This window comes from Ailuropoda melanoleuca, chromosome 11 (assembly GCF_002007445.2).
Source record: "Ailuropoda melanoleuca isolate Jingjing chromosome 11, ASM200744v2, whole genome shotgun sequence".
Taxonomy (NCBI): domain Eukaryota; kingdom Metazoa; phylum Chordata; class Mammalia; order Carnivora; family Ursidae; genus Ailuropoda; species Ailuropoda melanoleuca.
This window is the reverse complement of record NC_048228.1, coordinates 105,211,097-105,226,201: the sequence shown is the minus strand read 5'-3', so window position 1 is coordinate 105,226,201 and position 15,105 is coordinate 105,211,097. Positions and strand designations below refer to the sequence as shown.

General features: G+C 49.7%; 1 protein-coding gene across 1 annotated transcript in view; it reads right to left on the bottom strand.

The window, feature by feature from the left end:
- Positions 1-667: 667 nt before the first annotated feature.
- STK32B (serine/threonine kinase 32B) overlaps positions 668-15,105 on the bottom strand; it is a 284,209-nt gene continuing 269,771 nt past the window's right edge. The window contains exon 11 of the mRNA XM_034670976.1: positions 668-2,590. Within this exon, the coding sequence (XP_034526867.1) occupies positions 2,452-2,590 (139 nt within the window). The 3' untranslated portion in view covers positions 668-2,451. The remainder of the gene's footprint in view (positions 2,591-15,105) is intronic.

Genomic DNA, 15,105 nt, shown 5'->3' with positions numbered 1-15,105 from the left:
GTCTTGAAGGCAAGGAGGATGAGCCGTGGGCAAAAGTAGCCCTACTGTTAGTGTTGCCAGGAGACCAGAAGGCATCATGGAAGAGGTGGAATTGACCCTTAAGAAGCACGTATTTTGACACGCAAAGATGGGAGTTGAAAGGCATCCCAGGTAGGGATGTCAGGGTGGGCAAAAGCACGGAGGCAGTGTATTGAGAAGTCTGTGCTATAAAGCAAATACTCATTCAGTTGCACCCACATGTGTGCTGTATAAAGGTCTGAGCGGGAATTTGACATTTAAGAGTGTTTTCATCTAGGTGGAAAATTTTCTGTAGTTTTTCTGCCAATAAATAGATCACACCTTTCTAGTGTAAAATAATCGTTATGATGATGATCATAGTTGTAGTAATAATAATAATACAAATTGTGATCAAGTTGGATGGAGTCTTGAATGGCCAAGTTTGCTTGTATTCAGTAAGTACAATAAACACATCACCAACTTGGGATCCTTCCCTTCTCATCTTTAGGTTTCTAATTCAACTTGAGCCTTTTGACTCAGAGGAACATTGCCCATCCCACCCAACCCCAAATAAGAACCAAGTTATAAGAAGGGATGTCCAAGAAATAGTTTATTCTGAACAAGAGACAACACTGACTTAAACATAGCCAGGAAACCCAGCGACTCTCGGGCTGCTTCCAGCTCCTGCCCCCTACTTCACAAATTCATCCCAGCGAGAATTCTGATGTGCTGCCCGGGTCACAGTGAAGAGAGGAGCAGCCCTGTGGTTTCCTGGAGGGAACAGGACAGTGCTGATGGGGGACAGAGAGTGACAAGTGTGCAAGACAAGTAGACTTACGTGGGCAACATAACCAAGAAATAGGCTTGGTTCAAAGGAGGAAAATAATGACCATTTCCTGTTTTTAAAATAAAAATATAAAACCACACCATCCATTAAGATGTCTCTTAAGATATCCAAGAGATGACGTCGACAGCCCCGAAGATTGATTCGTGATGTAAAAAGTAAAAACCAGAAGTTGGAAGAAAAAATAAAAACACACCTGAAATTTTAACAGGGATAGACAAAGACTCCAGAAGAAAAGTGCAAGGAATCCTAAACACCAAGCTTATTTCTACAGAAAGTGACCTGCTAACTGAGCAATTGCAAAGTTTCTCCAGACGATGATGGTGATGCCCACAAAACGTGCTTACCATTCAGTGAGCGGTGCACGCTGGGTGTGTCACGCACCGGATGCTGTTGGCCCTATGACAACCGTGCAAGGCTGGTTTTATCATCACCGCTTCAAAACAAGGAAATGACACAGAAGTGATTATGCAGTTTGCCTAAGGTCTTCCGGTTAGTAAACAGCAGGGCTGGATTCCGAGCGAGCCTGACTCCACGTCTGAGCTCTGTCCCTGGTGCTAGAGCTTCTCCCCACTCGGAGGCCGAGCGCTCCCCGAACAGGTCATTCAGCAGTTTGTTCCTTGTGTGAGTCTACTGTCCTTCCAGAGTGAACTTCCTAGGCACCCATGCTTCTTCATCCATCAATACAGGGTCACCTCATCAATGGCATTTGGGGACCCTCTTTAAGACAATGCTGAGGAGACCATACCCTTCGCAGGAAAAACACCTAGAAGGAGGGATGGGGACTCAGAATTTGGCCGTGGGACTGGTTTTGGACGAATTCTGGTGGCATTCGATAGGGGTGACTGATAGTCAGGGACTTGACCTTCTGAAGGGCATCTGCCTGCCATCCCTGCGCAGGGGGTGGGGTGGGGGTGGGGAGCTGCTGAAATTACAGGTGGGAGGCAGTCTTCTGTGAATAAGGGCAGACGTGCACCTGCAGCATCGAGACCCAGGGGACCAGGCGGGTGTGCAGGCCACACCCTCTTCGAGGGTCAGAAAGACTGGCCTGGCAGAGAAGGCAAACGAAGACACTTCAGGTTTTGCTCTGGGATTTGGGACTGGTGTTCCCATTGAAAGAGCAGGCGCAGACATGTTTATTTTGCCACCGGGCTGGCATTTCAAAAGTGCTGTGTGACGAGCCATGATGGACCGAATTGCAAAGTTGGGATGGTCTAATTGCTTTACTCCCCAAAGTTGGGAGTGCACTTCGAATATCAAGGTGGTTTTTTGCCTGTGTAAGCAATTTCATAAATGTCACAGGTTTTGCACGTCTGCTCCACATTTGGTTTCTCCCAATAACCTTACAGTTAGAGGTGGGACAGAGAGCTGTTTTAACCCTTTGGCAGATGCAAAAAACAGGCACAGGAAGGGCAAGGTTGTCCAAAGCCACGCAGAGAATCAGTCTGGCACCTGGGACCAGAACATGGGCTTCCCAGCTCCAAGCTCAAGGCTCTCTCTGCATCTGATGTCATCAGGGGTGAGACAGGGACCATCGTGGCACAGAGAGGGGCTTTCAGTGGGCAGGACAGAGATGTGCGCAGTCCGGTCAGGTGGCCGCAGGTGGTGGCTTAGCTGCTGCAGCCACGGGAGCAGGCGTGGGCCAGAATGTTGTTGTTGCATCCGTCCTGGATCTTGCTTTGGGTCTGGCTCCCGGCCCGGCCTTCTGTGTCCAAGAGCTGGCCGCTCTGCCCCTGCTGCCTCCTTAGCCTGCAAACAAACACAGCACAGGCCTGAGATGGTGATGCGGAATAGGGGGTGGCAGGATGTCCAGGAGATGCCTTTGTGCAAACAGGGCAACTGGGAAGCCCTCTACCCACGCCTTCCCCGGGCCAGAGTGTGGTGCCCTGGAGCCAGGCAGGCCTGGGGTCGAAGCCTGGGTCAGGTGCAGTCCTGTGTTAATAACAGAGCCTCAGTTTCCCCATACGTAAAACAGAGATGACAATTCTTGCCTTATGACTCCCTGTGAAGACTATAGGAAATCATGCGTGTAATTTGCCATCAGTGTAGGTGATAAGCCCCACGCCTCATTCATTCACGTGTATGTACTGAACGCCCACTGATGTACCAGCCTTCGTGCCAGGGAGCAGGGGAAACCCTGGCCAGCAACGTCGTCATCTTCTCTGTCCTCTTGGAATTTACTGTCTAAACGGGGCAATGGACACTAATCGAATTATCTGCAAAATATATATCCAAACAGACGGGCATCCAGCCTTACTAAATGGCCCGTGACAAACCGTTAAGGAGCATGATTCTAAACACTGCATTTCTTAACAGCTGGCCTCCTGGTCACCTTCCACATGATCTAAGATGTCAACATCCTTCTCTTCCCACAGCTGTCACAGCATGCGTGGTACAGGCAAAAAATAAAATGGAGACATTTAAGGAGAGAGCTAAAAGTCTGAAAGCAGGAAGAACACAGCTCTCAGTACTTGCCTTAGTTTCCCTATCTAAACCTGGGATTCTACCATTCACTTGGAGGAGGCTAAGGGGATCACAGAGAATGTGTGCGAATTATATACTGTGAGGCTGGAAATAGTAAGATTGCCACAATTCTCGTTCTGAAAAATGCAGGATTCAGCCCAAATTTACTTTTCACATTAGTAGGTTCTGTCAAACAGGGTGCAGTCCTACTGCCTGGAAGTGAAAGAGATGACCCCCTGACGACTGCAACACAGTCCACGGTCTTGACGGGTCACAGGACCCGTGTGCGTGTGTGTGTGCGCGCGCGTGTGTGTGTGTGTGCGCGCGTGCGCATGCGTCCATGCACGCTTGAGGGCGCTTTCTAGTGTTCTCAACAGTGTCAGGATTTGAGTGAGTCCTTCGGGTTACCCTGAAGTACCAGCAGCAACACAGTATTTTGAAGACCATAAACTTGGTGGCCACTGCCTCCTATCCTTTGTCCACCCACAGGGACAAGGACCAGGTGTGCGGTCCCTCTGGCCCCGAGGCTGTGGCTGCCCGGGTAGCACACCTGGGAAGGGCGGTTAGGGTTAACATTCATCATCCTAGTGGAGGAGGGGTCAGCACCCAGAGGGCAGGCTGGGATCCAGAGGGCAAAGTGGGGGGGGCAGGGAGAGTCTAGTGCGAGAGGAGGGGGTGGGCGGAATTCCTGGGCAGGGCTGGGAACTGCCTCGGAAACTTCCCCCCCAATCTCTTCTCTGTCCTCCCCGCTACCCTAGGAGACTCTCTCAGGCACCTCCGGAAAGAAAATCAGACCAAAACTAGGGAAAACTCAAACGGCTAAGAAACTGAATGAGAAACGCCTGTTCTCCCTGTTTGGTTCACAAATGTACCGCCACATAATTCTCCGGGTGTATCGCAAGATAAAGGTGCATCCCATTAGGATTTTCTTCTAAATGCTCAAACATAGCATAGATCATTGCTGTCTCTAGACTCCTGCACTTCTCTGACACAAAGTATAGCTTCAAAAGTTGCATAATAAAGAGTGGAGCAGATGAGGGAGAGAAGGATTCAGAAGTGTGGTATAGGTCAGGGAAGGCTTCCTGCAGAAGGCAGCATTTGAGCTGGACTTTAAGGATTGGTGTGCAATGGGAGTAGCAGGAAGGAGTGACAAGGATTTGAAATGAAGGGACATGAGTGGGGTAAGGCATAGAGGGTAGAGCAGAACATTGCAGCCTGGACCAGCATCCTTTCTGGAGCTCATGGCTTAGGCACTTTGGCTCCTTCTTTTGGCCAGAGTTATTTAGAGTAGAACTAGTAATTTTGAATCCCCATACATGTGACCATGAGTACTAGACCCTACAGCATTAACTGAATGAGGTATGGGTCATCCCCCTGGCAATCTTTCATCAGATTCAGTGTGAACCAAGGTGGTTGAATCAAGAAAGAAAGACCTTTCTCTAGGCTTCCATCCATCCACCTATAGCCTATGGAGCTGAAATTCTAATCCATTTCTGGGAGACACCAAAGCCTGCAATCTTCCCACTACATCTGCACCCCCACTCATCCACCAACCATTCACCATCCATTCTCCACCCACTCATCCATATATTCATCCACTTACTTACCCATCTGCCCGTTCATCTACTCCATCCATCCATCCATCCAACCATCCATCCATCCACCACCCTCCCATCGTATCAATGTTCATCCACCTTCCACACACTCACCCACCCATTCAGTCCCCTCCCCTTCCACCAGCACTGTCTGTGGCTCCCAGTGGAAGGGGCTGTGGAGCAGGACACAGAGCAAACAGTGAACATTCCCTGTGATGAAATCTTTGCTGGAAGGAAGTGGCACGGCATAGCACGGAGGGCCTGGGCTTCGAGTCAAGCTGTTTCTGTCCCTGAGTCTGCCACTTACTAGCTATGTGACTTTGGGAGGCTGGATTCAAATCCAGGGCTATCGTTCTCCAAGTCCCCTGCTCTTTCCACTGACTCCTGTGCCATTCAAATCCGGACCTGGACAGAAGAGAGCACAGAATGATTTTTCCACACTCTGAAGGAATTAGAAAGGCTCATGTTGCTCAAATTAGGAATCTGTGAACCAAGACAGAGATATGAAACCATTATGATTGTGGCTCTGAGAGCTCACTTCTATGACTAGCCCACAGCTCGGTTATCTGTAACTCAGGAAGAAATGAAAAAGGATTTTACATATCCTACTAGGCAGAGCTCAAGTGTGTTGATGCAAATTGGCTGGTTATCTCTGCAATGGCAGGAACATTTAATTTACTCAGCCAACTTATCAAATTAATTGTCAGCTTTGTGGCCAGAATTCCGAGTGATGGACACGAGTTCCCTCAACCTCCTGAACTCTGCTATCAGACGCCAGAAGGAAAGCGCTCTGAGATAGTGAACCCTGACCAAGGAGAGTAGGACACACATTAAAATGTGTAATAAATCGGGCTGGAGGTATTTTTCAAAGGCAAAGCATTTCTGAAGAGTGAAATAAAGTGATTAGCAACCAAAGTCATTTCAAATCAAGCCACTTCACACACACGGGATGGAGTCCAACATTTGCTACGGACTTTCTGTAGGTGAGGCCTGGCCTCTGATGTGAGAGCCCGGGTTTCGTGTATGCAGTCAGCATAAAGTGCTTTCACACCCATTCCTAGCATTCCACTGGCCCTCCCCGTGTGTGTTTCCTGGCTTGTGTAGAAACGTGGCTGGAGGAGCAAAGTGGCGTAGTGGGACAGTGCAGGGTTGGGAATGTCTGCAGAGTCAGGTCAGGGGCCCAGCTTCGCCATCACTGGCTGGGCACTAGCAATTTCTTCAAGCCTCTCTCTCCTCACCTGTAACACAGAGATGGGAGAAGATGAACCACTGTGTGCTATCCGCCTGTCTGTCCCGTAGCAGGTACTTTATAAAGGGAAGCCATATACTTTCTAAATATTTTATATATTTATTAGAGAGAGAACACATGAGCTGGGGTGGGGGGCATCGGACAGAGGGAGAAGCAGACTCCCTGTTAAGCAGGGAGTCTGACCCGGGGCTTGATCCCAGGAACCTGAAACCATGACCTGAGCCAAAGGCAGATGCTTAACTGACTGAGCCACCCAGGCAAAGAGCAGCTTTTTTTATGATGATGACCAGTGTGGAGGTCCTCCCCTTTTGCAGATGGGGAAACTGAGGATCAGTAAGTAAAACTGAACTACCTGCCATAGTTCTGATGAATGTCTCCCAGCAAGGAGGTCCCCAGAGATGGCTCTGCAGGCCATGTCCTGGGTGGGGAGGGGGTCAGGGCAGAAGAACTGGAGGAGTAGAGGGTGCTGGAATGGGGTACACAAGGAGTGGCTGAGGGTCAGGACCCAGAAGTGGGTGAAATAGGACAACAGGCTGAGTACGAGAATCTACCCCCCAGCATTTGTGGTGGAGTGCAGAGGGGCCCTCAAACCAGGGAAGACCAAGGCATGGAACTGGAGACTGGAACCAGGTCTCCTGCCTTGTTGTGTGTCTCTCATCCACTGAAAGGGGCCACGGCATGGCATCTGTCTTTTCAGCACCCAGCCCACAGCAAGTGCACAAACCAAGTGGCTGGAAGGATGGGTGGGCCAATAAAGGAATAAATGCCCACTCTCTATTGGGCAGGGTGTTTGCCCAGGTTGGTAGGCTCTGTGTCAACATCGCAAGGGGGAAAGAAGGTCAGTCGTAATTAAATGAAGCAACAGGGTGTCCTAGCTGGACAAAAATTGGATTGCCATTTGCAGAACTGGTGAGTCATGGCCCTTGTGGGCAACAGTTCACATGAGTTAACATGCATGGAGCTTTTTCTCTTGTAGCTGAGGGAGTTGGGATAGCTTGTTACTGTGTGTGTGTGTGTGTGTGTGTGTGTGTGTGTGTGTGTGTGTTAATTTAAAAAAATTAAGGCAAACGATGTTTGACAGAGCACTTAATGGATATGGTCTGATAATTTTGTATATAATGAATTATATGAGCAAACACTTGTGTAGTGAGGATTCTGTGGCAGAGGCTGTTCAGTACTTAGCATGTGTTAACTCCTTTGTCCTAACAACCACCCTAGGAAGTAGGTATTTGCATCCCAGTTTGCAGATGAGGGACTGCGGTACTGCTGCGAGGTCCAAGGTCACAAAACTCGCAAGGATCAGTATTCAAAACCCAGCAGTCTGACTCCAGAGTCTATGCTCTTTGCTATTATGGGTACTGCTTCTCTGTGGTTCATAAACACCAGAGTTGAAGTACAAGAAAGTACTGGAAGGGCACACGCCAAGCTGAGCAAAGGTTGTTGGGTTAGGGTTGAGAGGTGGCTATTGAAGGGAAGAAAGCAATCACTTGTGTTTACACTGCAAGAATCTCTTCTCTAGCATCCCTAGCAGAGACCACTGTTAGCAAAACCTTGCTACCCACCACCCAAGACAGCCCTCTGCATGGGGGAACAGCTCAGACCCTTAGAAATGTCTTCCACTTAGAAACAAAACACAAATCTGCTTGTGACCGCTGCTCCCTTTCGGCCTGTGGTGTGTTTTCTAGAATTATTCTCTCTCTTTAATTCTTAGAAGCCCCCTGGGCTGACCATCTCCCATTGTCCCCTACGTTCATTCAGCCCTGCTCAGTGCCTGGAAATCTGACTTGGGGTGTGTGGGGGAGCTCCCAAGTTCTTGGCTTCAGCTCGCTTAGCCAGTGGGGATCCCCGCAGAGATCGGGAGGAGCAAAGGGAGTCAAGTTGGGGTATCTATTCCCCAGGCCCTCCCCACACGGTCTCCTTGAGCTGCTGGGGACACTGGAAGGTCGCTATTCCAGCTCAGGTGGCCCTGTCCCCAATGGTCTCTCCCTTCCCCTCTCTTCCTGGCTTCCGTGAAGCCCCAGTCCACGGCACTAGCCTGGTGTGAGCGGTGGGACACACAGAGGGTCTTCTCAACTAACATCTCCTTGGAGAATTTCCCCTGGGATTCTGACTGATAAAACACAAGACCAGAAAGACTCTTCCTTAGGCAAAAACTCAGTATAACTGGCTGTTCTACTTTCAAACTTCATCACTTACTGGGAAGATCACCTTGTATGCAATTCTTATCTCACAAATTCAATAACAGCCTTTGGCCAGAAGCATTAAAATTCTGCCTGTTTTATCTGCTGTTGCCTAAAGCAAATGTATTTGAGGGAGTCTTCGGACGGAGCCGCTATACCACGAGTGTGATACAGAAAATGTAGCAGATTATCTTACTATCCTCTCCCCCTCTACCCACCTTTGCAAATAGATCCTGCTGGGGGAAAACGGAAGGGAGGGCAGTCTCAGGTTCCTTAGTGATGGGGACTAAGATGTATAGAGCGTGTTCTCCATCACCTCCTCACTGAATATGTACGTCCACCTTCTGGAGAAGAATTAACAATGCCTCTGGTGAGGATGAGAAGGGGACATCAAAAAGATGAGCAACTGGTGGTAGGTCGCACGGCTTTTCAGACCCAAGCCCAGGCTCAAAGGGAGGATTTTGCTTTTTCCGCCTTCCCAGCCACGTGTCTCTTCCTGCACACCTGCGCAAGCAGATTTCTCTCTAGATTTGGGGGGGAGGCTGGTCTTCTGTGTCTGAGCTGGCTTGCAGATGACACTACCAACAGGCTGGGTCCCGGAGTGAAGAGGATGACGGTGACGTGGGAGTGGCACCCCCCCACCCCCACCATGACCTGCCATAGACATACAGCGTGAATAAGAAACAAAGTTTTGTCTTTGTAAGCCACTGAGATTGGGGCTGTGATCTGGGTGCAGGCTCAGAGAGGGGATCTGGAGGTCCGGACACTGGTCTGTTGATGAATTATGGCCTTAGTGCAGCTCCCTTGGGGAAACCCTGTGGCTCCAGACAGAATGAACTCTTTGGCAGTTGAGGCGCGTGAGTTAGGGGTCCACTTTGGGGCTGCTCACCTCTCTGCCTGGGCAGTCAGCCCTGTCTGTCCCCTTACCCTCCCTGCCCCATGTATGGTCAGGATGTTTCACCTGCCCAGAAGAAGAGGGGGTCAGATGCGAAGGCAAGTGGGACTGCCTGCTTTTTCCTTATTAATCGGCCCTAGCCCTCAATATCCATCACTCACCCTTGTCTTTCCTCTCCTTGACTCAATTAACCCTGCACTATATATTCCGCTTTCCCGGTGGGGAGCACTGCCATTATTTTGCCCTTGTGGCTCTGGGTTCAGACTGCAGCTGCCGCCTTTTAATAGACCTCAACTCCCTGGTCCTCGCTATTGATTGGGTGAGGGCAGGCACTTGACCCGAGCAGTACCAATCAGAGTCCTCCTTCGATGGCCAGACTGGATTGGTCCAGGGAATGTCACCTGACCCAAGTTGGGCCAATCAGAGCCATTCCCTGAGATACTAGCATTTGAGATCTGGAAATCCTTCTCCTTCTTGACTTTCCCTCAGCTTCCTCTTTCATCTACTTTCTTCAGTTTGGTGGTAGAGCTGGGAGACTCTGGAGCTCTTAGCATTGTGTCTTCCACTATGTGGAAAGAACTGATTTGCAGTAAAAGAAAATGACTTCAAAGTGCAGAGAAACAGAAATCGCTGGGAGGAGGAAGGAGTGAGTCCTGCCTGGGTCCCAGTGACCTTGGAGTTCTCTTGCACCTCAGCCCTTCCTGTGGCCACAGGAGCTCCCCAGTGAATCCTGTTTCACCTAAACCATTCGCTTTTTCTCTCCATCCCTTGCAGCCACATCAGTCTCAGAGAATTCAGCATTTATGCTGGTTTCTGTCTCTGTGACCTCCCAGGGCCACAATTTTTCCACGTGAAGCAATGGAACATATGTTAGTAAATTTAAATTTATTAAAATATCACTATTTTTTTATGTCAGATGTCCATCCTTTCAAAATCACTACAATTTTTATTTATTTTGCACTATTTGTAAAAATAACTTTCCTGAGACTAACAGGCATGCTTAAAATTTTGGTTAGAATTTGGGAGGAATCCAGGGTTCATGGTCACCAGTCATGGAACCTTGATTAGGCCCTGGAAGGTGTGTGCGTTTCTCAGGGCTGCCTGACGAAGTACCGGCCACTGGGTGCAGTGTATCCTCTCGAAGTTCCGGAGGCCAGAAGTCTGCAATTCAAGGTGTCAGCAGGGCTCTGGGGGAAAATCCTTCCTTGTCTCCTCTGGCTTCCAGTGGTTGCCCGTAATCCTGGCCCTCCCTTGGACTGCGGCTGCATGGTTCTGGTCTCTGCCTCTGTTTTCAGTGTCCCTCTCCTTATTGAGACCCTAGTCGTTGGATTTACCGTCCCTCCTCATCGGTTTGACATCATCTTAACTTGATTGCTTCTGCAAAGAGCCTCTTTTCAAATACAGTACGGGGGGCAGTCAGGAGTTCATCATATTCTTTTAGGGACACAGTGCAACCCACAAAACAGGCATTTCAGGCAGAGAATCTGAGGCTTGTTCATAAGAAGCCTGGGGGCGGGCCCGGAGCTGGATTAAGTGGAGGAAATCAACATTAAGGATCCGAAGAGAAGTTGCCAATTGCCCCCAAGCACTTATTTCGGGCCATCTTCCTGTTTATATCCCATTGTTTACGTACATTCTGGGTGATGCTCTTCCTTTGCTTCACTTGGATATTTTATTAAAGTTTCAACATTTATAAAAAGTTAAAGGCAAGAGAGTAGTAGAGTGGAAAGAATACGAACGCGCTCAAGCCTCCCCAGACCTATGTGGGATCCCAGCTCCATAAAACACTGAACGCTCACCTCGGGGAAATGGCTCCTTCTCTCTAGATGTCAGCATTTACAAATCAAAGCTATGGCGAGGACTTATCTTAGACAGAATGCAAACGCACCTGGCGCAGTGCACGGCATACGCCTGGTTTGCAACATATGCCCATAGTGAGAGTGTTCCTTCATTTAATTGGCTGGTAATGCGACTTGTAGATGCAACAGAGAGAAAATTAGAGCAGGATTAAAACAACAATATTTACTTCAAAACAGACCATTAGATCCTTTTTATAACTTCCAAATTTATACACATCCTCATTTCATAAAGGATTTAAGAAGGCCTCTAAATATTCCCCTACAAAATAAGGTACCTCTGTCTTCCTACGGAGAACTGATCCAAGGGGAAAGAAGATGGGACTTAAATAAGCTAAGTCTCAGAAGCCCAATGACAGCATGTGCTTCTAAGACAGACAGGGCTGTATGGATGCAGGGCTACTTGTCAGGGACCACGCGTCAGCCCACTGGAAACCCGCCACGCTGTATTTTCCCGGGTCTTTCACTGGCTGGGGGGAACGTGTCAGGATCAGGGCCCCTTTTCAATCAGGCTGCAGTTTCCCTTGATGGAACTGGCAGAGGGCCCTGACTCCTGGGTGATTTCCTGATCTCGAGTTTTCATGGAACTATCAGGATTCTGCAATCCAAGCACCCGCTGGGCCATCTTCATCTGTGGCTGAAATTCCTCCTGTTGCTCCAGGCCACTGAGCTGATTCTCCCTGGCCATCTTCCCGGGCTCTGCAAAGGCACCACTTTGCTTAGCAGAGCAGAGATCCCAGAAAGCCGGGCCTCACCTAACACAGTCACCTGGGCTCTTCCCCTCCATCTCAGTGGGCAGTAAAGCCTCGAGACCTTCTGCGATTCAGAGACGCCACCATAGTCAGAATTAGGCTTTTATCCATTTCCCTAAGTATGAAATAGGAGAAAAAAATCCTACAAATAGAACCGCGATGATAACGGAAAGAGCAGATGGCTGCAGGGGCTCCCCCCGCCCCACAGTTGAGAACAGAGGTGCTCTCAACTGTTTGTTGGCTCCGTTTCCTGTCTATCCTCACCTCTAAATGACATTTGGACCACACGATCAGAATCTCAAGGACGGAGAGGACCTGAATGTACTGGCCTTGATTTCAGAAGGCAGATCCTTGCAGTTCGCCTCTTCCTAGCAACCGGGCCAGGGGATGCGCCAGTGGAGAAAGTCTTGTCTTTACAGATTAATCTGCAATATGCAGGTAGAACCCTTCCCTGCCTTCCTGATGGGTTGCTGAAGAAATGTCAGGGATATCAAAGTACTCTGCAAATGGCACAAACCTTGTAAAGTCAAGGATCGCTGATACCCAGGCCAGCCCTTGATGCGGAGCCCAAGGCCCAGGGAGGCTGGGACCATCCCTGCTCCCAAGCTCACAGCACTCAGGGTAGTAGGACCTGAGCCTGCCCCGTTCATCCAGTTCCCAAGCCTGGAATGAATCATAATTTCACGGTTCTTGGCCTCCATCCCCCCAGTGGCTCCAGGCTGCAATAGAGGGTCCCTATCTCACTGCCGGGGTCCTCTGGGGAGGCCACCTGGCCGGATGAGGTCACAACATGTTTTGATCTCTCTGTGGCCTTGGTCCAGGCATCCCACCCTTGTCCCCCACTGAGCCTGGCGGTGGCTTGCTGTTACTGCGCTGTCTCATGTGGGTAAGGAGGACAGACTGCTGTCATGTGAATGTGTACGATCTTGTACCTGTAATGTCCAGGTTCACCGACAGACAATATCTACGCAGCTAGTGGAAATTCCTTGTTCAACATTAAACGTGTGGAGCCATTTTGCATTTTGATTTAGTGCCTGGGCTCTGCAGCCTGATTACCTCCAGGGAACCCCAGCCCTGACACCTCTTAGCCATGTGCCCTCAACCTGCCCTTCTTCATCTATAACAGGGGGTTGGGGGGCTAAAAGTACTTGGATCATAGGATGGATGGACAGACTGCATGGCATAGACTGGGTGTCCAATAAAATGTGCCCTCAAGGCCATCCACTCCATGCAAGCCACTGCCCCAGCTGGATGCACTGGAGAGACCCCAAGACACCACTTACGGAAGTACCCCCTCCCTTCAGGTCCTGAAGCTCATTCTTCCAGAGTGTGAGCCCTGTGAGGACAGGGGGGCTTGCTCCTGGCCGTGTCCCCTTGTATCTGACCCTGAATCAGTGTGTGCTGAACATCCGGATGAAAGCACATGCAGCAGGAAGAGCCCAGAATCTAGGGGATGGGAGATGAGATTTCAAGTCCTTCGCGTCCGCGTTCACAGCTGCAGACGTTGGGAATCTTAATACGCACCTTAGGAAGTGTGGAAAGTAAGGATCAAAGCGTGACCCCTACCCAGGGCGACCTGCCTGCTGGGGAACATCGGGCNCTTCAACATTTATAAAAAGTTAAAGGCAAGAGAGTAGTAGAGTGAAAAGAATTCGAACGCGCTCAAGCCTCCCCAGACCTATGTGGGATCCCAGCTCCATAAAACACTGAACGCTCACCTCGGGGAAATGGCTCCTTCTCTCTAGATGTCAGCATTTACAAATCAAAGCTATGGCGAGGACTTATCTTAGACAGAATGCAAACGCACCTGGCGCAGTGCACGGCATACGCCTGGTTTGCAACATACGCCCATAGTGAGAGTGTTCCTTCATTTAATTGGCTGGTAATGCGACTTGTAGATGCAACAGAGAGAAAATTAGAGCAGGATTAAAACAACAATATTTACTTCAAAACAGACCATTAGATCCTTTTTATAACTTCCAAATTTATACACATCCTCATTTCATAAAGGATTTAAGAAGGCCTCTAAATATTCCCCTACAAAATAAGGTACCTCTGTCTTCCTACGGAGAACTGATCCAAGGGGAAAGAAGATGGGACTTAAATAAGCTAAGTCTCAGAAGCCCAATGACAGCATGTGCTTCTAAGACAGACAGGGCTGTATGGATGCAGGGCTACTTGTCAGGGACCACGCGTCAGCCCACTGGAAACCCGCCACGCTGTATTTTCCCGGGTCTTTCACTGGCTGGGGGGAACGTGTCAGGATCAGGGCCCCTTTTCAATCAGGCTGCAGTTTCCCTTGATGGAACTGGCAGAGGGCCCTGACTCCTGGGTGATTTCCTGATCTCGAGTTTTCATGGAACTATCAGGATTCTGCAATCCAAGCACCCGCTGGGCCATCTTCATCTGTGGCTGAAATTCCTCCTGTTGCTCCAGGCCACTGAGCTGATTCTCCCTGGCCATCTTCCCGGGCTCTGCAAAGGCACCACTTTGCTTAGCAGAGCAGAGATCCCAGAAAGCCGGGCCTCACCTAACACAGTCACCTGGGCTCTTCCCCTCCATCTCAGTGGGCAGTAAAGCCTCGAGACCTTCTGCGATTCAGAGACGCCACCATAGTCAGAATTAGGCTTTTATCCATTTCCCTAAGTGTGAAATGGGAGAAAAAAATCCTACAAATAGAACCGCGATGATAACGGAAAGAGCAGATGGCTGCAGGGGCTCCCCCCGCCCCACAGTTGAGAACAGAGGTGCTCTCAACTGTTTGTTGGCTCCGTTTCCTGTCTATCCTCACCTCTAAATGACATTTGGACCACACGATCAGAATCTCAAGGACGGAGAGGACCTGAATGTACTGGCCTTGATTTCAGAAGGCAGATCCTTGCAGTTCGCCTCTTCCTAGCAACCGGGCCAGGGGATGCGCCAGTGGAGAAAGTCTCGTCTTTACAGATTAATCTGCAATATGCAGGTAGAACCCTTCCCTGCCTTCCTGATAGGTTGCTGAAGAAATGAGAGGGATATCAAAGTACTCTGCAAATGGCACAAACCTTGTAAAGTCAAGGATCGCTGATACCCAGGCCAGCCCTTGATGCGGAGCCCAAGGCCCAGGGAGGCTGGGACCATCCCTGCCCCCAAGCTCACAGCACTCAGGGCAGTAGGACCTGAGCCTGCCCCGTTCATCCAGTTCCCAAGCCTGGAATGAATCATAATTTCACGGTTCTTGGCCTCCATCCCCCCAGTGGCTCCAGGCTGCAATAGAGGGTCCCTATCTCACTGC